This window comes from Lissotriton helveticus, chromosome 4_1 (genome assembly GCF_964261635.1).
Source record: "Lissotriton helveticus chromosome 4_1, aLisHel1.1, whole genome shotgun sequence".
In the NCBI taxonomy this organism is placed as follows: domain Eukaryota; kingdom Metazoa; phylum Chordata; class Amphibia; order Caudata; family Salamandridae; genus Lissotriton; species Lissotriton helveticus.
The window spans coordinates 1,402,120,100-1,402,147,284 of NC_136063.1; the positions used below are offsets into that span (position 1 = coordinate 1,402,120,100).

Here is a 27,185-nt window from a genome sequence, read left to right on the forward strand (position 1 = left end):
CTGTGGCCTCGGTCCCCTGTGGGTCCGTGGCTCCCCCTGTCTGCACAGCCCCCTGCCCTGTGCTTGCTTGCCCCCCTGGTGTCACTGCGCTCTGCACCCCTAACCCTTTCAATTACATTGATGCCATAGTCCTGCAACATTCCTGAATGATTGCGCTAATATGCTCACCGTTTGTTGGTGTGTCATTGTTCCCCTAGACCGGTCCCGCCGCCGCCGTGCTGGCTGCAGGTGGCTGGATCCGCTTGTTTGGCCCCTTCGTGATCCTCGCTGCGTCTGCGAGCTTTGCTGGTGCCCTCCTACTCCTCTTGGCAGCCGGTGGTGTGCTTGCGCCGCGCTGCTGTCTGCTTGTCCCCTCCCCTGGGTCGCGGTCGAGTTGTTGCTGCAGCCAGTCCTCCCCATGCACCGCCGAGGCTGCCCATATTCTCCTCAGTAGGTCAGTCAGGCCCTCCTGGCCCTTCCGCGTGCCCCCTTTCTTGGCCATGTGTCCCGAGCCGGGTGCTGCCGCAGTTGTTATGCACCAAAACTGTGTGGTTGGGCGGGGTGCTTCCACCAGTGCCTTTACACCAAACTTGACTGCTGTTGTTAGCGCTGGCGGGGTGCTGCCGCTGTTTTCTGCACCAAAAAGGCCTCCTTGCTGCTTATGCTGCTTCCTTGCCGCTGCTTGCGCTTGTTTGCCTTCATCTGTCCTGTCGTATGCCTTTCCCCCTCTAGAGGGCGCTGGTGCTGCCTCCGCTGCCTCCTCAGCCCTCCCCAGACCCGAGGGTGCTATATCTTGCACTTCCTCGGCCTGTAGCGCTTGTGTATGACTTGGGCCACTCCTCTCTCACTTCCCGGTGTCTTTGGTCCCCGGGCCGCCCCGTGTTTTCCCCGCCGGCCTCCCGAGCCTTCTGGTGTTCTTCCGCTGAGCTGTCTGAAGTGAGGTGAGTGGGTGCCGCGCGCTCGCGTTCCGGTCGCGCTGCCTTTAGTCCAGAGGCGCCCGGGGGAGTGTTATTGCCGGCCGCTGTTCCCCTCAGTCCTGTACTGACCGGGTGGGCTCCCGATGAGTCGGGCGTACTTCCCGGGCAGTCCTGCACTCGCCGGGTGGGCTCCGGCTGAGTCAGGTGTATTTTTCCGCTGTCCTGTACTCGCCGGGTGGGCTCCGGTGCAGTCGGGTTTAGTCGTCGCGCTGTCCCGCACTCGCTGGGTGGGCTCCGGTGAAGTCGGGTGTCGTTTTCACGTCGTTCCGCACTCGCTGGTTGGGCTCCAGTGGAGTCGGTTGTACCTTCCAGCTGTTCCACACTCGCCGGGTGGGCTCCGGTGGAGTCGGGTGGCCTTCTCTCGCTGTCCCACACTCACCGGGTAGGCTCCGGTGGAGTCGGGCATATTCTTCGTGCAGTCCTGCACTCGCCAGGTGGGCTCCGGTGGAGTCGGGCGTCCTCCTGTCCTGGTGTGCAGCGGGGTAGGCTCCTGCCAGTCACTTCCCAGTCGCTGCCGCCGCGTGGTCCAGCCTGCCCCGGGTGGGCTCCGGGGGCGTCGCTGGTGGGCTCGAGTCGCCGCGGGGTAGGCTCCTGCCGGTTGCTCCCTTGTCCCCGCGCTGCTGGGCCGATCGTGTTTTTTTTTTTTTGAAAACTTTATTTTGGTATTCTTCGTGACACTTGTTATGCATACATAACACAGACATCAGAGAAGAAAAAAAAAACATACATATTCAGCACAGCCAATAATGATGGGCACCATAAGGAAATCAAATAACAATCAGGGTTAAGAGGCATCGTAGCAGGTAAGGACATCAGGAATGTAGTATCTGCAGTGGAGTCGAGTAGCAAAACCGGGCATGCTATCCATGAGGGGCATTACTAAAGGCTCAGCAAATGAGGCGAACAGTGAACACTCGTGCACATGTCAAAACATAAGAATGAACAATCTCTAACATCCATAAGTCCGCCATCCACATTACATGAGTTCGCAGCACTATAGTGCCAGTTTATAATATACAATCACCAGACTCAGTATCAGTGAGGGCCTGTGAGTAGGAACATTGCCCTTCTCCTTAAGCGTCTGAAATGAGGGGAGCCTCCACCCCAGGGGTACCTATCTCCGCATCTTCCCCACCATCCCTCTCCTCAGTCTTCAGCTAATACTCCTGTAAGGGGCCCCATAAATCCTTTGGCCTACACGACAATGGTAGCAATTCCGCATATACAGCAGCTTGCTCTTGGCAGTATATAAGATCGCGTAGGCCAATCTTTGAATTTGGGCCGGTCGTGGTTCCCGGTCGTCGCGCAACACGGCATCCCTGTTTTTCGCCCACAAGCTCTTCTTCTTCCATCGTGCTGCTCCCCCGCTCCTGGATGATAGGAGCATACCTGGGGGAGCAGCGCTTATAAGCCCCCCGTCTAGCCCTTTGGGTTTTGCGCCACCTCCCGCCATTGGGGGGTTTGAATCCCGCGTGTACCCCCATTGGCGGCGGCGATGTGGGAGGGGGGGTGACCCTTGGGGGCTTTCCATGCGCCTTGCTCGGCGTACCTGCTTTTTGCGCCAAGCCGGGTACCCCCGCCCCCTCCTCCTGGGGGCTCGACACCGGGTTATGGCGCCGGCTCCTGAGCCCCCTTCGGGGCCCCGCCTTGCAATAGCACGTTCCATCCAACCGTTTGTGCTACAGTAAATGCACGAGGACCACATATATAAATAAACAGAGTTAGTGACTCTTGTCAGCTTGGTTTTCAAGATTATATATCTATTCAAGCACTTCTAGACATTGCATTTTTTTAAATGTGCCAAGTTGTTACTTACATGACCCAGACAAAGTAAAATTGCATAAGGTCAATTTAGTCACAATATCTTGCGTCCACTAAATCTTATAATCAATCCTCTGGCGCATATCGCTTATTCCATAATGAACTTCACTTAACAAAATGCCACAACTGTTCCCCACATTCATCAACACTTAATAGATGCCCCTCTTGCATTTACTCTCACGCCTATATTCTTTAGATGAATGGCTAACACATTTATAAGGCATTTGTTTATAAACACAGCAGTGGAGTACTTAGTCAAATATATAAGACTGGCACGTCAGAAATACCTATTGGAATGATTTTAAGAAATAATTCAACAGCTATTTTAATTTCTCAGAAATTGAAAGCCCACTACTGAATTTCCAGAACACATACGAACAGCAAAAATATCAGCTGCAGTTTAACTTTTACAAAACAACTGCACATTGTTATTTTCACTACTGTATTCTCAATATTTAAGCATCAAATACTATCTACCCATTTTCTCAAAATATGTGATCCATTTTTTGTGGAATGTAAAGGATCGTAGGAAGAACTCTACCGTGATCAAAGCCCTTATGTACTGTAAACAGTGGCCATAATGGCATACGGTTCAACACATAGTGCTCCAATTTTATCGTAATAACCCCTCTTTCACAAAAATTAGAAACTGTCAGAATAAGGGCTGAAAGGAAATGTAGCAAGCCAGGCATTTCAAAACTCACTTCCTTTAGTCTACTAAAATGGATGGCCTATAGGAGTCACACTGTGTTTGCCCACTCTGCCTCCCAAAGGTCAACGAGATGTAATTGACCAGTCTGGAAAATTAAGAAGCAGAGCATTTCAATGTATAATTAATCTAATGATAATGCAGAGGAAGATTGAGCGGAGCACAGCTTCTGTGTACATCATAAATAAGAACACACCACCTACCTCCAATAACAATGTAACACTTTCACTGCCCTCAAGATATACCAATATATGATAAAATTCATATGAATGTATAAAATTACTGGTAAAGAAAGGGTAATCTCCTCGCTTCGTTAAATCTTCTAGAGAGCACTTTGTTGCCCACCTGCAAAAGGTGATGGGTGACGTCAAAATGAAAAAAGGTTGAAACCGGATACCACTGTCTAAACACTATGAACATAAAGGTGGGTTTGTTTAGATGAGCTCTTTCCCTGCCCAATACCTTCAGCCTCAACAACCGCAGCAGGATATCACAACAGCATGGGTATCGTCCACCCGTTACTGTGACAAGAGGTTCGTAGCCTCATGATTCATAGCTGTGCAATGGGTTTAAACCTCTTATATTTTCCTGAAGTAAACCGGTGGGAAAATCTTTAAACAGACTCAAGTGAAAAAACAACATGGCCTGGGTGCATAAAGAAGGGCTCAGTGGGGAGGGATCAAGTGTTAGGGAATGATATATTTCATATCCCCGCTGGTCCCGCTATACAAATTGCACGGGACACCAGCAGGAGGTTACAGCACGTCTTTATTTTACCGCGTCTTGGCGCGGATTGACTTTTCTTTCTCTAGCCCCACCCCTTCCTGTTCCTGCCATGCCTGCTCCTGGGTTACAGACAGGACAGGCATGGTGATAGGACATCTCCCCTTTTTGTATTTTGAGTGTTCAAAGTTTTATTTTCAGAGGTCTTCAATGAGTCGGCTAGGCTTCCGAACCATTCTCTGTGGTCGACTGCTTCGTGGTGGAGTGGAGTGATGCCTTTCGCTGCTGTCACTGATTCCTGATGTTGGGTGGGCTTCTACATATAATCGTCTTCTTCTTGACTTGACTCGTCAATGTCCCAGTTCGGATCTCGAGCCTGAGTATATACCATAGGATTACACCTCTTGAAGTGTGACACGTTCCTAGTTGTTCTCTTGACACCGGATTCCGCCGTGATCATGGTCCCAGTCTTCTTGATTACTTGTAGCGGCTGAGCACAGTAGCGGCTGTCAGCCTTGGTTTCCCTTTCCTGCTTCACTAGCACCCAGTCGTCTTCTCGGATATCAGCCGTCTTGGCATTCCTAGGTTGATCCGAATATTCCTTCATTTTCGCCTTCTTGGTTCGATCAAGCTCTACCAGTGTTTCTTGTTCTGAGTTCGTGAATCTGGACTGTGTGATGGCATCTGCAGCTGGTATCCGAGTGCGTGGGATGCGCCCCAGCATTAGGGTGGCAGGACATTGATTAGTAGTACTATGTGTCGTGGTCCGGTATGCTCGTAACACTTCGTTTAGGGCTAGCATAATGTCCCGATGAGCTAATTCAGCTTGTTGCATGGTCTTTTTTATGGTGGCCATGAATCGCTCCACCATTCCGTTAGCCTGAGCCAACAAGGGAGTGATCTTTCGGTGTCTTAAATTTAGATGTCTCACAAATTCTGCACAGTCCTGTCCGTTGAATGGTGGTCCATTATCTGTCTTTACGACTGTAGGGATTCCCCATGCAGCAAATGCTTCATCAATGACTGGTATGACAGCAGCTGCTGTGGTGGATGAGATTTGGTGAGCAATGGGGAATCGAGAATCTTCATCCATGATAACAATGATGTACTTCCCTGATTTCAACGGGCCAAAGAAATCGACTGCCACATGTTGCCATACGCTATCTGGGAGATCTGACATCTGTAGAGGGGCTTGTGGTTCTTCTCGCCCCACCAGTTGGCAGTGTGGGCAGTCTTGTAATGTAGTTTCTACCATCTGGTCAAGCGCAGGAAACCAGACACGTTCACTTAGTGCCTTCTTCGTGGCTACCACTCCTCTATGTCCTTCATGTGCCAGGTTGACCGTGCCTTGCCTCAATTGATGAGGAATTACGATTCTCCTGTCTCTTAGTAACAGACCATTGGTGCTGATGGAGAGGTCATCTTTGACATGCTTGAATGCCATGAGTTCTTGCGTGTTGATGGCGCCATTTGTATTTAGTTCTTCCAAGTGTCTCCATGAGTTTGTGCATGATGTTCTGTAATGTGGCATCTTTTGCTGATGCTTCTATGATTGTCTCGAGTGGGACAGCAGGCGGGCATGCTTGGTCGATGACGAAATGGAGATATTCTTCTGCTGCCAATGGCCGCACCTGCGTCCCAGCTTGGGGATGTCGTGATATGTAATTATGTAATTCAACGGGTTTTCGGCCTTTCTGGGTTTTTGAATGATGGTGTACGTGTAGTCTTACAGGCGGATTCCCCACGGTTCAATCCTCAGAGGCATCTTTGCCCGAGGGTTGCCAAAGATGGTTGTCAGAGCATGGGGATCGGTGATGAGGGTAAAATGCTTGCCATAGACGAAGAGGTGGAAATGTTCACACGCCCATACAACTGCCAGGCTCTCTTTTTCCGGTTGGGAGTATGCTTTTTCCGTGTCGGTGAGACTGCGACTGGCATATGCAACGATGTGGCGTTGATCTTTTTTGTCATTGTATTGGGCCAGAATGGCCCCGAGCCCAACGGGGCTGGCGTCTACTGTGATTTCCGTCTTTTGTTTAGGGTTAAAATATGGCAAGTTGATGGCTGAATTCACAGCGGTCTTGATTTCATTGAATGCTTGTTCACATGTATCTGACCAGTGAAAACTCTGCCCTTGTCGTATCAGTTCACGTAGTGGGTAACTGATGGTTGCATAGTCCTTGATGTACCGGGCGCAGTAGCTAGCCATGCCCAAGAACGAACGGACGACGCTCACATCTTGTGGTTGTGAGGTGCAGGATAATGCTGATAAATTCTCAGGATCTGGTCTCATGCCTTCTTTTGAGAAAATGTGTCCATCTAATTTTAGGGTGGATTTGTGAAACTCACACCTATCTTTGTTAAGTGTGAGGTTGGCGCCCAGGAGTGCGTGGCACACCCGATCCAATGCCTTGTTGTGGTCTTTCTGAGTCTCTCCAAACACCAGGATATCGTCACTATAGTTGAATGCATTCGGGATGTGATGTATTACTCGCCGAACGGCTTCCTGAAAAATCTCGGCTGCGGACGAGATCCCAAAGTTAAGGCGCTTGTATCGGAAGAGCCCTTGGTGTGTAGTGAATGTGGTGATGTATCTTGATTTGTCATGCAACTCCAGTTGGTGATACCCCTTGTTGAGGTCCAGATTTGAGAAAACAGTCGCTCCATTTAAGCGGGTGATCATGTCGCTGATGTGAGGTCCTGGATGCCGCTCCCTTTTGATGGTGGTGTTCGGGGCTCGCATGTCGACACATAAGCGTACTTTGTTATCTTGTCCTCTCTTGGGCACAACTACTACTGGCGACACCCATGGGGTGGGCCCAGTCGAGCGTTCTATGATGTCTGCTCGTACTAGGTCTTGAAGTTCGTCATCCACCGTTTGCTGCAAGTGAAATGGCACTTTCCTGTGATGCTGCGCCACTGGTGTAACTTGCTCATTAATGTGCAGTTTGACCTTGAAATGGGCTAGTTTCCCTAGACCATAGAAGAGCTTCGGGAACTTGCTGACAATGTCTGGCAAGTCATCCACTCTGTACAAAATTTCCACAGCTTCAAACGTTCTGCCGTTGGTAGATTGAGTAGGCAGTCATCTGTTTTGGGTCCTTCAATGACGTGGGTGCGTGACTGAATCGTTCTGTTTTTGTATGTCAATGTTGTGGGAAATTGTCCCAGACACGGCGTGGTTCTCTGGACAACCAGGTGTAGACTCGTACTGCAGCTGGCTCCAGTTTTGGATTTGGTTTCATTTTTTGATACTCAGTGACGCAAATGTAGTTAAGTGATGCACCTGTGTCTAGGACAAACTTGGCAGAGTGTCTTCCCATCAGAATGTCCAACCATGGGTATTTCTTCAACCTGTCTGGGTCTGCCACCATATATACATACTCGTCACTGTCTTGCGAAATCGGGGTAAGTCTAGGGGATTCTCTGGACGTCGACCTGTGAGATCGGTATGAGCTGTGTGACTGAGTGCTGGACCTTGATGAGCTCGTTGATCACTTCCTTCTCCCTTGGACAGCTCTGACATGGTGACGTGACCCCGTGCTCCGCTTATCCAGTCCTGTTTCTTTGCGACGGGTTTGGCAGGCAGCTTCAAAATGGTTATCTTTCCCGCATCGATGACATTGTTGGCCGATGGCTGGGCATGGGCCCGAGTGGGGTTAATCCTGCCCACACCGATAGCACTGTGATGGTTGTCTTCTGGTGTAACTGCTTTGGTTTCCACTGCGAGGTGACCTTGCATGAAATGATTTCTTGGATTTTCCAGACAGCAGATGATCTGGACGACGTCTCGGCTCAGTGTGCGACTGTACGCGGAGAGCCTGGTCTCTTTTCTCTGTCTTTTCCATTTTGCTGGCTTCCATCTTCTTGGCATGCTCTTCCGCTTGGTCGGTTATTCGGGTGAGTTATTCTATATCTTTGAGAGAGTAATGCTTTTTTAATAGTCGACGTCGTAGCGATTCCGAATGACACCCGTCAATGATGCGTAGGCAAAGTGCATCTTCTGTGCTGAAGTTGTCAAATTCGCAATAGCGAGCCAGACGTTTGAGACGGGAGATGAAATCACTCATGGGCTCATCTCACTCTTGCGACGCAAGATTGAAAGTGCAGCGCTCGTAGTCAAGGTTTCACTTGGGAAGAAACTTTCTGTTCAGGGCCTCTCTCACATCATCGTAAGATGCCGCATTAGCTGGGGGCAGTTCTTTGATGATTTGTCCAACATCTTTGCCCACTAAGTTCCGCAGAGCGATGAGTTGCTTGTCGGGATTTTGAACTTGTGAGCCCTTCATAAAATCCTGGAAATCTTCAAGCCAACTCTTCCATTTAGGCCCCATACTGTTTCCGGACGTCAATATTAAGAGTTCAGCAGGATGCAGGAATGATTCTCCTAGGAACATTGGTACAGGCGGCGGGGCAGTTGGCGCAGAGCCGGTCCCCGCCGGTTGCGACGAGTCAGGTCGTCTGGACATGATGGGGTGTCTGTAGCTTCACTCCGTGCTTCAGTGGGTCCCACGGCTGTCTAGGGACCTCGGTTGCACTCTTGGCAGGCTTCGAGGTGCTTTTCTGGGTGGCGCCTGACTTCAGCATTGCCTCACTCCGTGCATCAATGGTCCCCACTGGCATCTGGGGGCCTTAGTCGCGCTTTCCGGCCAGCTCTGGGGCACTTTTCTGGTGATGCCTGACTTTAAGATGGCCGCCATGCAGGGGACCAAGCTTATTCAAGGGAAAACTGCCTGACTGTAAAATGGCCGCTGTGATGACTTCTGCCTCCCTTCCTCACAGGGTGCTCCGTCTTCTGTGCTCCTGTCCCCGGCGTTCTCGCCTCATGGCCTTCAGTGGTCTGGCAGTCCTTGAAGACGCTCCGCACCTCCTCACTCGTGGTAGCGTTTTTTTTTCTTTCTTGTGCGCAGGTGTAGCTATCAGGATAGAGGGGGGTGCCTCTATCTCTCCCTCGTCGCCAGTTTCATATCTCCGCTGGTCCCGCTATGCAAATTACATGGGACACCAGTGGGAGGTTACATTGCGTCTTTATTTTAACGCGTCTTGCCGCGGACTGACTTTTCTTTCTCTAACCCCACCCCTTCCTGTTCCTGCCATGCCTGGTCCTGGGTTACAGACAGGAAAGGCATGGCATGGTGATACGACATCATACAATCTATGTTTCAGAGTTGCAAGAAAAGTATTTGCTTTCAGACAATCAAGAAAAAAAACAAGCAAATCAGCAAAGACACCAAATCCTGGAACGGTTAATACCTAAATTATTTTCTGTCAATAGATTTCGTGCAAATATTTTTCGGGGATTGGAAGTCTAATAATATTAAACTTCTATAAAGTTTTCACATGCACAATAGGGAAGATAATGTGACAGGAAAAAGACAAATCCTATGAAAGTAAAATATTAATTGCCATGTTGGTAGTGGAAATTGGGTAGTATGACTCATCACTAGAACATTAATAGAGATGAGGATGTTAGTCATCTAATATTGGGTGTTTTCAAGCTTACATAAATACTATTCAGGGCTCATTGAAAGACCAGAGTTTATAATTCAAAAGCAAAATCCAAGACTATTTTAAGTGGCTTTCGAAGAGCTATGGATGAGGTAAGTTCCCTTTGTGAATGGTAGTTGTGTAGAGGGACGTGATTCTGCAAAATTCATTGAAAATGAAATCTGAAGAACAAATTTAAGAATGAAATGTGGCTGGAAGACATGAATAAGCAAGCAGGACTTAAATGACAAAAATTCAATAGTAAGGAATATTACATGCATTAGAAATCAAATAAATTATTTGGTGAGTTTTCTGTTTGTGGCAGTAAGGGTCATTCAAAAACCAATCATTATGCAAGGCACTTGTCTCTTCAGTATTTTTCTTTATTCTTACTTTAAATGCTTTCTAATGGCTTGCAAGCGTTTTTTGTAGGAACCGTTCCACCGTAACCTTTAGAGGACATATATGTGCCGTTAAAATGTAATTATAACAAACACTGTTGTGTGTCTGTAAATTCACACAGGCACACAACAGCCACTCAAACACATTATACTTTCATCAGGACAGAATGTGCTCTAAGTATCCCAACATTAATCGCCTAATGAGTAAAGATGAAGACACAGATAGAATATGTGAGTGTATATATTTACAAATTCTTTGCCCCCCTAGTGATGCATAATGTTTTTTTTAGGTACCTCAATTAAGGCACCTATGCCAGCTACCTAAGCCGAAAGGATTATTTTAGGCCACAGATATGATATGCTGATCTTTATTCCCCAAACGATTCAAAAAGGGGGTGGTGATGGACAGAGTATCTGAATTAAGCAGAACACTCCTACCCAGTCAAAAGATCAGGGCTTGATCCATCACCGTTTTTTAGATCACTGCACCATCCCAGTTCAGAACCTGGCTACATGCAAATTAGTCTGACCCTGGCCCAGTGCATCATGGGAACAGGGCAGACCAAACTACCAAGCCAATTCTTTACTGGAAAGGAAATAAGCTTCCGGTAGCACTGTCATCACATCAGAAAGGTCAAGATAAGATCCGAGTGATAAAATGGTATTCAACAAATGGAAACCTTACCCATTCCACCATAGTAAATGGCTGTCATCCTCTTCCATTGAAGACTAGCATATGCTGAAAAGACATTAGTAACTTTGGAAATAGCACAGTTTGAAAGTCAAATGTTTTGCTATGGGATAGTGTTGTAACCACAACTGAAACCATAGCCACCTGAGAACTAATTTATGGCCTCTATCTTTAGGTCTACATCCAAGAAATAATATTACTCGAGTCTTTGTTTCTTTACACTGGCTGCCTGTAAGAAAAGTAAATTTTTAAGACTCTGGTGCAGATTTATCAAAATCTCACACAACGCAGCAAGACACCTTGGTGCTCTGAATTGTGTGACAGGAAGAGGGCAGGCATGTGCCCCATTTAACATTATATGGTGCATTACTGTCCACTTTGAGGTGGTGCACTATGTGCTCCCTAGCTCTAATGCAGGCAGGATTATTTGTGTGCAGCACAGGACACCTTCCTGCACAAAACAATCCTCTGAGGCAGTTTCCTCTTCCTATGTGTGCTGCAGTACACATACAAAAACGAGGAATAAGGAGAAATAAACATATTTCTCCTCATTACGTCGCCCCTGTGAGGGCTAGCATTTTGACAAAATCCCTGCCAACAAGTCATGGTAAATGTGGGAATGCACCATAATCCTGGGTGGATGCATTGGAACACCCATGTACCGCCCCCTTGGGGCACAGTAGTGCAAAGCAGACACTTACGCTGCCTTGCGTTACTCCAGATTTACCAAGCCACGCAGGGCCATGCAAAGCGGCTGTGCATGGCAAGTAAATCTCATTCTAGGTTTTGCGCCAGCCTGTGTCCCCTTGCGTAGCAAGAGGCCAAAGCGAAACCTTTGATAAATATGTCCCTATTTAACTAATTAATAAGGCAATGTTTAATTTCCGTTGTTCTCCGCTTAACAAGCATTTTCAATGGTACCAGCCCGCCAGAGACCGCCACTCTAAGGACAAATTTCTACTCAGGATTTCCAAGTTTCGTTTAAAGACCATGGGTAGGCAAGCCTTTTTCAGTGGTTTCGGCCACACAAATTTACTAAAAAATTAAATCTAAATTAATTCACATATGAAAAAATCACAAAGCCATGATAGACCATTATGATCATTTTTCATTTACTATTAAATGCAAATGTATTCATATTTTCCCATTAACTTGTCACTATAAAATAATACCATAGGAGGTCAAACATGTTGTAAATTAGTTCTTCATGTAGCATGGCTGACAGTGGTCGTTAGGCCTTCCTTTGTGTTCTTACCTCCTTAGCCTCACAAAATACCTATGTGTGTTCGAACTTGTACTGGAGTGTTCCACTCGTGTCAGTTGATGGTCTGGTCAGCTGGCGAGGTGTGCACTCAGCTGTGCCCTTAAATAAACTACCTGTAACTTAACTAGAAGTGTCCTGAGATTTATCCACAACAAAACACATGTTGGCTGTTACTGCTAAGAACGAGGCTAATATTTTGCTAAGTCAATGAAGAAAGTGCTAAAGAGATATGTAACTGTTATTGTTGAACATTTAATGCAATACTGTATTGTTAAATTTGCTTACATACTGTTGCTCCCATTCTACACCCAATTTTGTAACTATTTTCTGAGATCATGGCCCTACTTACGGTCTTTAGAATACATAAAAGCACCAGCCATACATATGTCCTTTTTTCTCTTGCAATTTAGTGGCATTTCCAAGGGCTTTGACCCATAGTATTTCTTCCAATTCTTTTTTATTAAGTTGGAAAACCTCAATTTTGTAACTTTTAGGAAATCATCATAACTTCCTCCTCTGAAGATTTATTAAGACCAGTCAGGTTTCTTCTCTGAAAAGACCCTGGTCACCCAAGTAATGAAACGTAAATTTTGTTATCAACTCCTCTTAACTATATTATAAGGAAAATGCCTACATGGGACTGAAAATTAACTAATCTGGTCAGTGCAAGGGCCAGGACTAATTTTACCAAACACAGCATCGCTTTGTCAAGATCATGGAGCAGCCCAAGACAGGGCAAATGTTTTAATTTTGAGACATTCAAATGTGTGTTCGTTTGCGCTGAGTATAGATCTGTAATTGATAATGAGATTTTGAATGCCTTCTATGCCGTCTCCTTATTTGTTACCAGTCGGTTTTAAATCCTTCAAATACCAGCAGCTCTATTGCAGACTGGCATTTGTCTGCAATTAGAGAAAAAGTAGAATTTTGGGTAATAGTGGTACGGATAGGCATGGGGTGGAGTAGGCATAGGGGTTTGAGAGAGATTAGCATTTGAGTGAAGCAGGGGTAGGCAATAGAGTAACATTAATAAACCAAATTCTGATTTGAGTAGGAGTGAAAGAAGAGAAGGGGTAGGTTGGAAGTAGGTGAAAGAACGCAACCCAACTGCAATGCATTGACACTTCAAAGGCTGTGAATTAGAGGAAGCACTGTATAGATAAACTAATGCACCTAATAGCAAGTTACATGATGACACAGAGAAAACACTTGTGTGAGTTGATCCAAAATCTGAATGACACTTTCATGAATCAATTGCTGAAGGGGGATGACCCAAAGTCCCTCAGTGTGCATTTGTTTTTCTTTTCTTTTTTACCATAACATGAGCTCAGACAGACAGTTAAATCCATTTATAGACCAGAAAATAAAAGTAGACATACTAAAAGAGCAGAGGGCAAACTTATAAAATCTAGAACCTATAGGAACTAAACAGGTCTACATCAGATGTAGCCCGTTGATAAAAGTTTGTTTGGGATGAAAGAACTTGTAAAACAAATGTAATAAATGGAAAAATCTCTCTGTCTGGTTTTTATATACGCCAGGCTTGAGTGAGTGAAAGTGATTGCCAGGTTTAATTGCACAAGTAGTGTGGCGATATCTAAGCAACTGAGTTTGGAGTGTGGAGATATCTACGGTTTTGTTCCAGACAAAAGCCAACTATGAAGGCACACTGATTTGGCTGAAACAAAGAACCATAAATGTTTGAGACCTAACAAGTACCCTGACACCATGACCTGTGTTGTTACTCTGTGAGTTATAAAGGGGTTGCCCTGTAAACTCAAGGACCTGGGGTCTTGGATAAGTACAAAGGAAAAGCGGTCCGAGTTAACAATATTACGTGTATACAAATATTCACTTTATACCAAAAAACACCATATATAATTCAATTCAATGGAATATAACTGATGCAATATTCTTAATCAAATTGCATTTATTATCCACAAGGAAATATTCATTGAAGTCTCAAGGGATTCATCATAGTACAATTAATAGTAAATCATTCAATGTAATTGTATATTCATTACATTCAAATAGTGCTCTCAGTGAAGTTGGGAAAGGAAGTGAAAAGGTATGTGAGGGACTGGGTAAAGGTAGTGTGACATTGAAACATCACAGTAAAATCAAATACGCCTTTACAATCAAGGTAGTATTAATGTTCCCAGATACATCACACATGTGTAAAAATAAATTCATTGCTTCAGATCCTATGGTGTGTCAGGTTGGCGTAGTCTACGTTTCGACCCCCTGTGTATTGAAGGGTTAGCTGGGGGTCGCGTAACTAGTTAGCATGAAGGAGTCTAGTTCGTTATCGGAATTGCAAAAAGATCCTAGAAGAAACAAAACCTTCAGTTGACCATTAGGATATCTGTAGGCAATTTTAAATATAGGATCCCTCCCCGGAGGTTCAAGGTTGAGCTAGCCCAGCTACAACTAGTATCTCGGTGAGGACACTATGATGAAGCATGTCACTAGGAACCTTGATAGGTGAGAGCCATTTCAAATAAATAGGGATCCCCACTAGGAGGGAAATAGAGACAACTCACAATCAGAAAACCACATAAAGCTTCTTGTTCCCCACTTCATTGATTTTGTCAAACTTACAGATGCAAGAAAGGGGCATGAGGCTTAGGAGCCCAGTGAAACTGCATTAAAGGTGATATATTCCACAAAATCATTCAATAATTTGACCCTGGTACAGGAAGACGTTCAGTGTCAAAGTGATGTGTTTCAGGTCAAATCTGATCAAGTTTAAGTTCTGGCTGTCAAACCGATCCTGGAAATTGTGGTGGCACTGTGGTTGGAACTAATCTCTTTGTCATAAATAATTAGGGGCCCGTTTCTCATAGATATGAACCATTGTGAATTTCACTCCGGGCATTGAATCATTTTGAATTAAGCAATGGTTTGTTTCGTAATTTTAGTAATTATTATCTTCCACAGGACTGGTCATTATCTATCAACATTACGTATTTCAATTCTGAAATTGCCCCAACGTTGGCGAGCCATAAAGGTTGAGACTAGTGTTAGAAATACAAAGTATTGTCTTACAAAAGTGCAAACAAAGTACTATTACAATACTTACAATGTCAAACAGGAGCAGACACCACGAGCCCTTTCTTGTATGTTTGACTGATCCAGGCCATCAATATTCCACGTGACAAAAATAAGTCCACTGTTATCTTCCTGCTGTGCATCATTTACACTGCTCTTGGGAATCACTGCATCAGCTGTCAAATCGATGCTGGGGGGGGGGGGGGACATATCACACAAACAATTAGTACAAAGTACAACAAATCAAGCTTTTATGTAAACACCACAAACATTCAACCTTTATTTGGTTTAATCCCATGCAAGGGAATCGGATATTTAGCATACAGTTCGGAGAAGTCTACTTTCTGCTTTTAAAGAAACAAACAAAAAAGAACTTTGAAGGTAATGTATGTGTTTTATGAGAATAGCCAACTATACCACGTTGCAAAGTTGTATAATTATTGGTGTTCAACTGTGTCAAGTGTTGCGGCTCATAGTTTTAAAAAGTCAGATGGGAAAATGTACTTGATGCACACATTTGAAACATGCAGATTACTAGTTAAATGATGGTGGTGGATGAGGTACACACTATCTTTATTACAAATTAAATAAAAATATATAATCTTTGGTCACCTGTTGTGGTGATCACTCGCAAAAGCTTGCAGGGTGCAAACCAGAAGTACCTCAAAGTAACCCAGTATAAGAAGGAAAATGATTCTACCTATGAAAAGTGAAGAATTCATAACGAACATCATCAGAGCTATTGTTGTGATCCAAAGAAGTCAATTTCCAGAAAAAAAGGCGAAGACGGCTAAAAATATCATATGAAGATTTTTTCAAGTCAAACTGCAGGTCCAAGAGAACACTGGCCCTCTAAAAAGGAAAAACTTGAAAACTGTAGGGAAAATTGAGGGAAAGGGCCAAGTCATTCTGTCCTAAGCCCCACTTTTTGTTCTAAAACATATATTTAAAAAAGTATCAGCAAAGCCAATAGGTCTTGGCTGTGAACTCTAATGGCTTTGCCAATGCTTTGTGTTCTGAGGTGGGCATCCAGTTTAAAAGCAGGGGCACCCACAATGGTCATTTCTGAATGGCACTTAGAAAAACGAAATAGTAATCACAGATGCAAGTCCTGTTAAAAAAAAGAACAGAACTAGCAAACATTATTGAAGATACTCAGAGCACAGCTGGCGGCCATCTTGGAAAAAAAATAAAAAAATTAAGATGGTCTACAAAAACATTAGCAAGGAGCCAAGAGGAGGCAGGGAGGGGCGTCAGAAAGAAGAGAGAAGGTTAAATATGAGTGGGATGGTGAAGGAGTCAGGGAACGAGAGAAACAGACGGATGAGCAGTTCCTCACATGCACTGCAATGCATGGTTCAACATCAGCAGTGGATGGATACCTCAAACAAGCAAGACACTGAGACTGATGTATTTCTCTGTGGGACAAATACAAGAATAGGGAGAAATTCTATTTAATCCAAGGCAAAGGAAGTAATACACACAACAAAGCCACCCGATGGAAAGCCTGCTCAATGTATACAGTCTTGCCAACAGAAACTATACATAAAGTTGGATATCAGCAATACTGCTAGTTAACCGCACTATAATACACTTTTAAAACACACTATCACATTCTAAATATCAATGAGATAACGATATATAAAGGCCAGAAAAGATTTCAGATACTTACAAGTAGATGGTGAAGGGAGGTAGTGAAGAGAAATCAATGCTATAGAAGAAACCAGGAACAATTTAATGCTTTAGCATCCCTAGTACCACTATTCTGAAATGATCAGCTTCAATTAAGACACTATAAATTCTGCAGTAGAATAGAACTGAAAAAAGAATTACTAAGGAGAGTGTGTGGTGGTGGATGGTGAGCGTTCAGACTGTCTGTGTCACAGAAGATGGCCAGAGGGGATTTAAAGAATTGCAAGGGTTTGCTTGCCTACGCCTAAATCAAAACACAGAAAAGTACCCTTGGGTCTATAGGTATCTATTGCTTAGTTGTGTGATAAACCTCCAATGGCACAAAAGCAGGTTTAATCATTCCTGCCATGCCACACTGTTTTTAATCCTAGCCCAGGGTCGCCCTATTAAAGTTTTTTGTGAACCCTGTAGTTAGTTTTCAATCACTTTTTTCACCTGCTCTGCTGCCATCACCACACCTGGCTCCAGAATTGGGTATTTAGTATAGATCTCTCTTAGTATGAAAACATCAGTGAGCTCCTCCCTCTCAGTGAGGGGGTTGTAACCATACAGTGACTAGGCTTCACGGTGCGAGGAGGTTCCCCAATTAAGATGCATGCTACCTTTAGGTGGGTGAGAGAAACTGTCCTTTTAAAGGCACACCCCAGGTTTGGAGGTTTACCGCACAACTAGGTAATTGATACCTTTAGACCCAAGGGTTCCTTTCTGTGTTTTGAACTTTCAGACTGGACATGAGTAAACAGCTAACTAACTTAACGAAGGGATGGGTCGTGAAAAGATTTTGGCCAAGTAAATAATGAAAAAGGGATCATTGCACCTTTTGAGTGGATAAACACCTTACATTACCAATGTAAGTGACTGGGTTTACCAGCAAATCTACATTTCAGAAATACATAATGGTACTAGGTCTGCCTAGACAAAAAAAGCTCCTTCAAGTAAGACACTATAACGAGATTACTTGGGTATATTAGTATTCTTTTTTAAACAAAAGGATGCTGCAAAATGCAGAGAAAATTTCCATGATACATATATTACACTTCACTTGTAACACATAATAAATTCTTCGGTCATACCTAGAAAGATCACAGAAGACTTTAAAACCCTGCTAGCAGCTCCATCACTTTAAATTTTAATGGAGAACGGTTTAAGAAATATGCTACAGTTTCCCTTGTTCAATGGATAAAGTGTAGGAAATCTGTCTTTTCTGCATGATCACCCTGATATTTTGCCTCTTGCTGTACCTTATATTTTTGCTAACTTTAGTACTCTGTTCACTTTAACCATGCTAACTAGTAGTAAAATGCCTACCCTCCCCCTTTAAACATGGGTGAATTGACATATTCCTAAATGGTATATTTAACTTACATATAGTCCAGTCCCTAATATGTGGTACAAAGTGTACCCAAGGCCTGGAGGTTAAATGCAACTAGTGGACTGCAGCACATATTTTGAAAACACAGTTTCAGGACTACCACTGTAGCCTGACTGTTGTAGGGCAAAACTGCATTTCAACCTGTCAAACTAAACCCTTTAGACCGGTAAAAACCTTCCTTTTAAATACAAATATGTCATACCTATGTAGACTTTGTAGCTCACAGAACAGGGCGCCCAGAATTTAAAAGCAGGACATGTAGAAATGTAAAGTTAGTGTGTCATAGTGTACAGGGACTAGTCCCTCAAAAGCTATTTTTACTGTAGGAAGGAAACATTTTGAACCAATATTCTTAAGAGTTAACAAAAATCAAATTCAATGACGAAGTCATACTTTCAAAAAATATTAGGAAAAAGTAACTTTTAGATAGTTATCCTTTACCTGTCTGAACTGTGAAGATGCTAATCAGCATCCTCTGATAAGGCTCAGCCTTGAATAGATGTGAAAAAGGTGTAAACTGCCTCCTAGGAGCAAATGATAGGCTGACCTGAATGGGCAGAGATGTCTCCTCTGAGCTTGGTATAATATGAAGGGGGAGCTGTGGGCCTTCTTTTGACAGCAAACTGTCAAATTCTGCTTGACCGTACAGCTGATCCACATGTAACACTTGAAAGAGAGAGAACAGGATGCCAAGAAAATTCTTGTGTTTCTACTGTCTGGCTGCTGAAGAACAACGTGTTTGTTCTACAGGACTTCTATCTCTGGGATTTATTGTGGATACAGTGGCTGCCTCAAACTGGGTTTTAGTGGAAGGACATTAGAAATATGATAGTTAGGCATCAAAAAATCAGAAAAATGTGACGAGACCTGCAAGTCTGGTGTCTTGAATAACCTATTCGAACTATCTGTAATGTGATTGACCCATATACTCGTCTCAAATTTTGTGATCCTAGGAAAATATTTTATGTCACTGTGTCGCCTTTTTCTTCATTATCACATACAATAGCACCTTCAAATATGTGAGTTCAGAATGCCTGCTGCACAAAAACCTCTTTTGTTCAATTTAATACACTAAACATTTGTTCCAGGTATAATAAAATTATAGTCCACGTATAGGGTACATGAGACCCCTGACTTGCCTCTCAGTTCACTACTAGCATTGTCATCAGGATAAGGCAGGAAAGTTTCTCAGTTCATATTTAAAAACCCTTACTTTTAATAAGTATACCACTAAATCATGATGTGGAAGCACACTGTCATTTACAGACATACATTTTCCAATGAAATGGCCACAAACATTCTCAAACTTTCCCACTGACATGCAGTTTTACTGATAAAACTATATAGAATACAAACGATAATCGGGTTTCAGCAAATATTTCTAATTTGCACATCATTAAGTATACTGATTTGTTTTGATGCCATTAAAATCTTTGTTGCCCTCTCTCTTCAGATTTACAATAAAGGTGCTCTTAAGTACGGAAATATATTTTGAAGTATTTGTACAGTTAAGTTACGAGGGGTTATATGCCCAAAACAATGGTCAGGCAGTTCACGATCTAAAAATAGCTCACCCCCATAAAATCTGACTCTCAATAGTGATTGGGTGACTAGATTTCTCAAGGCCTGTTTGTGCACTACTCCCACACACCCCCAACCATCAAAGGCTACGTTTAGTGTTACTGAAGACTTTTCACATCTTGGAAATGTCCAAAGTGGTTACGGTTGGCTAGTAACTTTTACCCCATTTGTTAGGGTGTGTCCAGGAGTCATTCTCACCCACTAACTAGTGTCAGGCATAACTGTAGGCCCCTCCAGGCACCTGCCTCAGAACTCTTTTGTGGACCACAGGAAGAATAGAAGAGGACTGGCCCTGCTCTCTCTGACCTGACAGAGGGGCAGTTCGTTTTTAGTGTACTGGTTATTGCCTTTGCCAAGGGCTTTAATGGCTGAAAATCAGGGAACTGTACCAGGGAATGCAGTCATAGCTTTATAAACCCATTATTTTGATCAAGGACGTTGCTATATAGATAGGAGGTTTCAAGCAATGGTAGTCATTAGCATTCATTACTATCACCCCTTTGGATTTAAATCTCCACATCACTTTCAGGTTCACAGATCAATCATTAGTCAGCAGGCAGTATTAGAATTATCTTTCTGGTCAATCAAATACTGCAGAAACTAGTAAGAACAAAAAATGCATTTTAGATAACACTCTAAACCCAAGTTATCATTTTAACAATTGCTAAGTTCTTAACACACAGTAAAAGCAGTATATTTGTGAGTGTACTGTGGTGGATACAAAGGGCCACAAGTAAAGATAGCTGTCGGATCAAACATCATACAATAGTAAATTATGTACCAGGTTTCTTCTGCTGACGGAGGTTTGTGTATTTCTTGTTTCTGGGGTACTTCTTGTTGGGAGGGCCTAACACCACCAGGATCAAGATCTTGATCCATCATGGGCTCAAAAAATGAATTCAGTGCTTTCTAAATAAAAGAAAAATATTAAACTTTATTAATGCAAATTGTTGAATAGAGGCCTGGCCAAACGACATACAAATGTATCTGAACACAATATCTTGAAAAGTTAAAACATTTGAAGTACAATATAACAACAATAGGTTGTGGTTCCACAGACCAGGAAAAAAAACTTGCCATGTTTATTTATTTTAAAGGTTTTCTATAGCGCGAACATGACCACCGGGGGTATCAGAGCGCTTTACAGTATATAAATCAGGAAAGGATACAAGGAGTAAAAAACAGAGCAACCAAACAAAAAACAATCATAACAGTCTCATAAAGCAAGGCGCTATAGGGAGCAATGGAAGCAATGAGTCCAGGCAAACGTTTCTTCATCCATAACATTTTTACTTCCTTGAGAAAGGAAGTATAGGGCTAAAGTCTATGTTGAGAACATGGTCACATGGGGTATCGTAGCAAATTACCATATATCAGTTGCAAGTGGAATTAAGTGGTGGTAATAGAGGACCGTCAGATCGGCAAGACAATCTTCATATACTCCGACCGGCAAGGATGTCATCTAGCGACTTGAAAGCTCCATTATAATGGTAAGAGTTTCTTTATCAGTATCAATTTAACTTCCTTTTTGAAAAAGGCAGTAGAGTGATTCAACCTACTCGGGCGATACTTGAGAAGGCTCGATTGTACGTTTTTGTTTTGTTAAATTTTTGTGGTTTGAGCAGTAATGTGCTGGCACTTCTCGAGGATCTAGATCTACTGGAGAGCTCCAACTTTTGAGCAGGGTACATTGAGGTATTGAAATGAATGGCTTTGTGTGCCATACATGCCATTTTTCATTGTATCCTAGCTTTGTAAGTGAGCCAATGTAGGCATATCAGCTCTAGCGTGATATGATTGTATCTTTTCAAGCCCGTTATGAGACTTGCAGCAGAATAGAGGGTAGCCCTGAGAGGGGCCGTCTTTCCTCTAGGAAGGCCACAAAGGGTTGTGTTTCCATAATCAAGCTTAGAGATCACTAGGGCTTGCACCGCAACCTTTAAGTCATGTGAAGGGAGGAAACGTTTTATTTTCCTTAAGAGGCTGAGTTGGAAGTTCGCTCCTTTGGTGAGTGCACTAATATGATCAGAATCTTGTCTAGCATTATTCCCAATGAGCTAGTGGAATCAATTATGTGTGGTATGCAGTTTAGAGCTGTCAGTTGACTCATCCATTCTTCAATGACTGAAGACTTCTTGTGTGGTGCGATTAGGAGGAATTCAGTTTTGAGAGCGTTGAGCTTCAAGTGGTTCTGTGTCTACCAGCTTTGTGTTTTCAGTAAGACTGAGTTGAGTGACCGGATGTCCTCAGGGGAGGTGACCTTCATGTACAGTTGGGTATCATCAGCAAACATGTGATGGTGAATGCTGGATGATTTCAAGATTTCTGTTAAAGGCTCCATGAACAGGTTGAAGAGAGTGTGTGAGAGCCCAGATCCCTGTGTAACCCCCAGGGTAACCGGTGAAGGATGAGACAGGGACCGGTTCACTGTGAAACTTTTGGGTTCTATTGTGGAGAAATGAGGAGAACCAGTTTAGTACAAGCCCAGAAACCCCCATCCTGTGTTCTAAGAGGTCAATTAGTTTGTTGTGTTTAACAGTATCAAAAGCTGATGAGAGGTCAAGGAGGAGCAGTAGGCAAGATTCGTTTTGATCTAGCAATCTTAGCGCATCGTCTACAATGTGAGTGAGAGCAATTTCTGTGCTATGACCCTGACGGAAACCGGACTGAAATTGGTCCAGGAGTCGGAATTGCTCAATGTGGTCACAAAGCTGGACATGCACACATTTCTCCAGGAGCTTTGCCAATGTGGGAATGTTAGAAATTGGGCAGAAGTTGTGTAGGTCAGAGGGATCTGCAGATGGTTTCTTTAGAATAGGGGTAACCTGCCCAGATATTAGACAGTCCGGAATAGCACCTTGCAGAAGTGAAGCATTGACAATGTGATTTTTATATTGTGCTGTATGTATTGCCTTTTATGATTTTAACAAAAATCGAATAAAGCGTATTTTGACTGACTGACTGACAGTGAACGATCTAGCGCATACCAGAGCCTGTAATTAAATAGCTCCGACAAGTAAAGAGATATGGGGTTTCAAATGAGGAGAGTGAGCAAAGAGGGAAGGAGCTGGCACTACTATCAAAAAAGGAAGAATAAACATACTTTTTATGTCTAGGAGGTATGGTATGCTGTCAAGTGGAGAAAGAAAGCAATGTAGGGTAGGTTTATAGTACAAACAAGATAATTATGATCAATGAGGGGAATCACTGTTCACTACAGCAGACTTGAGGCTAGGAGTGCAAATAAGAGTGGTTGGTGGTTTAGTCGATGTGCAGATGCTCCATTAGTTAGTTAGCTGAAGACCTTTTTTACAAGAGAAAGCTGGTACAAGTCTGACTATGGTTCAGATGATGTTCCAAATTATCGGTGCATGCCCAGAGAGTCATGGATATTTTCATGAAAATACAGGGGCGTGGGGAACTCTGGGCATAAAATTGATTTACAGATTGTTTCTGCCCTCTAGGGACGGATATTTTGGGGAGGGTGTGGGGTTCAAATCTAATTGCTTAATAGGTGATGCAGGCTGCTTTTAAAGTAAATTAATCAAGCATACATTTGTAACCATTGGTGTGTCTTTAGCACTGCAGTACTGTCCTTGTAGTTCCCGCTTTCTAGCCAGTGTATGTATTCTGTCTTGAGAGTTGGTAGCCAAATTGTTGAGATATGAATTAGTACCAGGTTTCAATAATGTACTCAGTAGATGACAAATGCATCAATAGCCTATTTGAGGTCAACTATTTTGACAATAGGCTTAATGGGCAACAGTATCCTCGGGTGGTTGTGGATGATTTTTACCATCAGTTTGGTATGTGTAGCCATATTCAGTGTAGGCTTCTATGACTAACGAAATGGAACTGGTAATGGTCTTGAATAAGTCATTCGAACCTAACCCAATGTTCTACCTTTTGGAGGAAAGGTCATTTCCGAAGCCAGCGATATAACTGTTTTCTATTGGTTAATTAAAGTGCCCCATGTGTCCCCTAATACTGCATGCATTTTGGCAGTGTAAGATGTGATTCACTGACTGCGGAATTTATACATAAATTGGGCAATATCTGCATACTGATGACAAGTTACTCCCAAAGAATTCATTAGGGGCAGATGTACGACCCACCAATTTGCAACTCGCAAATTGCATTGCATTTGTGTCTGGCAAATTAGGATGCACAACAGTGTCTGAGACATTGTTTGCGATTCCCAATGGGGTCGCAAATTGCATGCATATTAATGAGGCTGTCGCAATTTGCGACCCCATTGGGAATAGCTTGCACCCCCAGGGATGGTGACCTGCTGGGATCAGCAGACCACCATGTCTGGAACTGGTTTTTATTAAAGTAGTTTCTTTTTTAAATGCAGCCCGTTTTCCTTAAAGGAAAACAGGATGCATTTATAAACTATTTTTAGGGTCACTCACAAAGGGGAAGGGTTCTCCTGGGGACCCCTTCCAGTTAGAAAGTGGTTTACCACCTTTCGCTGAAGGGTGGTAAACTGCGACTGTTTCGCAACCGCAATTGGGTTTGCAAAACAGTCATAAATAGTTTCAGGAGTCGCTATTAGGAAGGGTTGCCCTTGGAAAGCCCCTTCCTAATAGTGAGTCGCTAATCCTAATTTGCGAGTCGCAAATTGATTTGCAACTCACAAAATTGGATTACTACATGGGCCACACGCTTTTTGCGGTCGCAAACAGGTCTAAAACCCATTTGCGCACGCCAAGAATTTTAGTACATCTGGCCCTAGGTCACATAGTGGTTCAAGGCATAATTTAATGAGTATGGGGACAGTATAGAATGCCAAGAAGTCTCAAAAGGTGAAGTGGTGTGGAGTTTTGCCTTGTGGTAATGAGGTGTTATGATTTTGAGCCAGTGGGGGATAAGGAGTGATCGCAATATTCTGGTTTGCCATCAGAGTGGATGCATGATATCCCTGGAACAAGTTGAGTGTGATTTTGGCTATTTTTTGAGAAGCCATGTTTTGGAGTTATGACTAAGTCAATGTGGAAGGTGTCACACAGGTCAACGGCTGTGGGCTCATCAACGTTGAAGAGCCAGTGGATTAGTTCTGATTAGGTCAGGTATAGCCACATTGCTGTGGGTAAGCTTCTGGTAATACTGATGATGATGGTTACCTTCGAAGAATGAAGTAACCATCTTGACTCTTTAGTCTAAATTGTCAATCCAGTGCGGGTATAAATCTTCTAGAAATATACAACCATTTGATGTCAGAATCTTTATTCTATATACAGTAAAGTCCTCAACAAATGCCAGGCTGTTTTAAAGGAGGCACATAGGCAGTATGAAGACTACAAAGGGTGTGAAAACTTTGGGGAACCATGTTTTGGTCAGAATATTATACCCAGGATTGTGGCTAGTAGGAGGGCTGGGATGGATGTAGCATTTGCCACTAATTGCCAAAATGTAATCGCTTATTCATCTGGATATTTATGCGCTATAGAGTGATTGGAATGAGACTGATGAGACATGCATTTCTTTTTTGTATGATGATTCTCTTTTTTTGTAAGTTGTACGGACTGAACTGTGAGGTAGGCATAGTCTACTGTTAATGAGATGTTGTTTATTTGAAGAGTGATGGTAGAGAGCAGGTTCGCAGAAGCTTCATCTTCAATTGAAGAGCAAGTGTACAATCTTGTGAGCGATTCACCCCTGGGAGACATCTATGACATTTATGCAATTTGCTGCTTGGAGTAGGTGAAGTGGTCACATACACGGAAGGGAAATGACGACACAAAGACATGGCACATAATTGGAGAGTTTGGTTAAAAATGTTGCTAAATGAAGATGTGATTACATTTGTACCCCATACAGTATATTGGGTAGGGGTGGCAGGTTTCAGCGGGTAGTGATGGTGTTTGTGAGTGAGAGAGAGAATTATCTGCATTTTGGTCATGCACTTGTGGGGAGTGGTTTCGTCATGCACTTGTGGGGAGTGGTTTCAGAAACGAATTTTGATTTGTGTCATTATACTATAGGAACATGGGAGATTGCTCTTAACAGCAGCAGTAGAAGTACTATAAAGATTTCTAGTATAAAGTGCATACAATTATGTGGACCTCATAGGAATTTAACACGATTTTCTCTTTTTTAGGTAGACATATTGGAAATTGTACAATCAACTAGTGAGAAGAACTATCAGTGCAATGTGAATTGTTATGAGAGGTTAGGTAAGCAGAGGGCTGGGTGAGTGGTAGAGGGTTATGACCGGTGTCTAGAGAAACTGGTGCAGCAGTATGGAGTTCTGTTTTGAAGACCATGATGAAAAGAATGAGGTTTGTGTATTTGAAAATTGGGGTTTTTTAAGTTTAAAAATGAATACATTTGAAAGACAGATGGCAAATGTCCATAATTGTGTATATGATCTTAACAATAACAACCTCAAGTTTATATTCTAATATTTTTCAGGTAACAGGGTTTCTGGATTTGATGCATTAGATGTATGATTTTATATTTATTTTTGTAGCATTTTATATACAGACCAGGTGAATAAATGCTTTTGGAGGCACTCTGTGGGGCAGATTTACAAGCCCCTTGCGCCTCATTTACGCCACCGTTGCGTCACTTTTGTGACGCAGCGGCGGCGCAAATCCTGCTCCATGGTGCAGGGGTACTTACAACGTGACGCATCTGGGAGATGCGTCACGTTGTAATGCCCTGCGCCACATGTAGGCGTTCCTGTGCAAGGGGCGGGGGCGTTCCGGCGCAGGAACGCCTCCTAAAAGTGGCTGAGTGAAATCTACAAGATTTCACTCAGTCACTTTTAGGCCCATGCTGCGTCAAAACCCTGCGCTTGCCTAAAGCAGACGTAAGGATTGACGCAGCATTAACTAGATAGGGCCCCCAGAGCATTGCTGGAGCTGCGTCGCGCTTGCGACGCAACTCCTCCAATGCCTCACTTTTCGGCACAAATGCGTCACGCATCTGTGCCGGTTTTGCACCATGGTGCGCCGCATTGTAAATGCGGCGCATCCATGATGGCGGAGCTGTGGCGCACAATAACTGGCGCATCCCTGCTGATTTGCAGGGATGCGCCAGTTATTGTAAATATGCCCCTGTATATTTAACTCTATTCTGTGGATGCTCGACTATATGGTTTAATTACAGTAACATTAATTATAAAGACTGTATACATGAAGGTAAATATATTTTTAGCACCTGATGGCCAGCTATATATGGGTCATCAGATATGAGGTGATTGGGAAGGAGTGTACATTGGAAAGGTGAAGTGAAGTATGATAAATTGGGGCAGGTATGTTGGATAACTGCATGAGTTGCAAGTGGTCTGCAGAATATATGACAATTACATAGTTGGGAGGAAAGAAAAACTGCTAAGCATCATAGGTCAGAGAACAGCATTATACAGTATTCGCTTCTTAACAACAACATTGCAGCCTATAGGTTTAGCAGTGGAACAATATGCTCACA

At 43.4% G+C, this 27,185-nt stretch overlaps 1 protein-coding gene across 4 annotated transcripts in view; it reads right to left on the bottom strand.

The window, feature by feature from the left end:
- Positions 1-27,185, bottom strand: part of LOC144829128 (tyrosyl-DNA phosphodiesterase 2-like) — a 239,853-nt gene that overhangs the window by 87,164 nt on the left and 125,504 nt on the right. For all 4 annotated transcript variants that reach the window (XM_078687949.1, XM_078687946.1, XM_078687947.1 and 1 more), the window contains 2 exons: positions 20,530-20,657; positions 15,135-15,293 (listed from right to left, as the gene is read on the bottom strand). In XM_078687949.1, coding sequence (XP_078544075.1) covers positions 15,135-15,293; positions 20,530-20,630 — 260 coding nt within the window. In that variant the 5' untranslated portion in view covers positions 20,631-20,657. The remainder of the gene's footprint in view (positions 1-15,134; positions 15,294-20,529; positions 20,658-27,185) is intronic.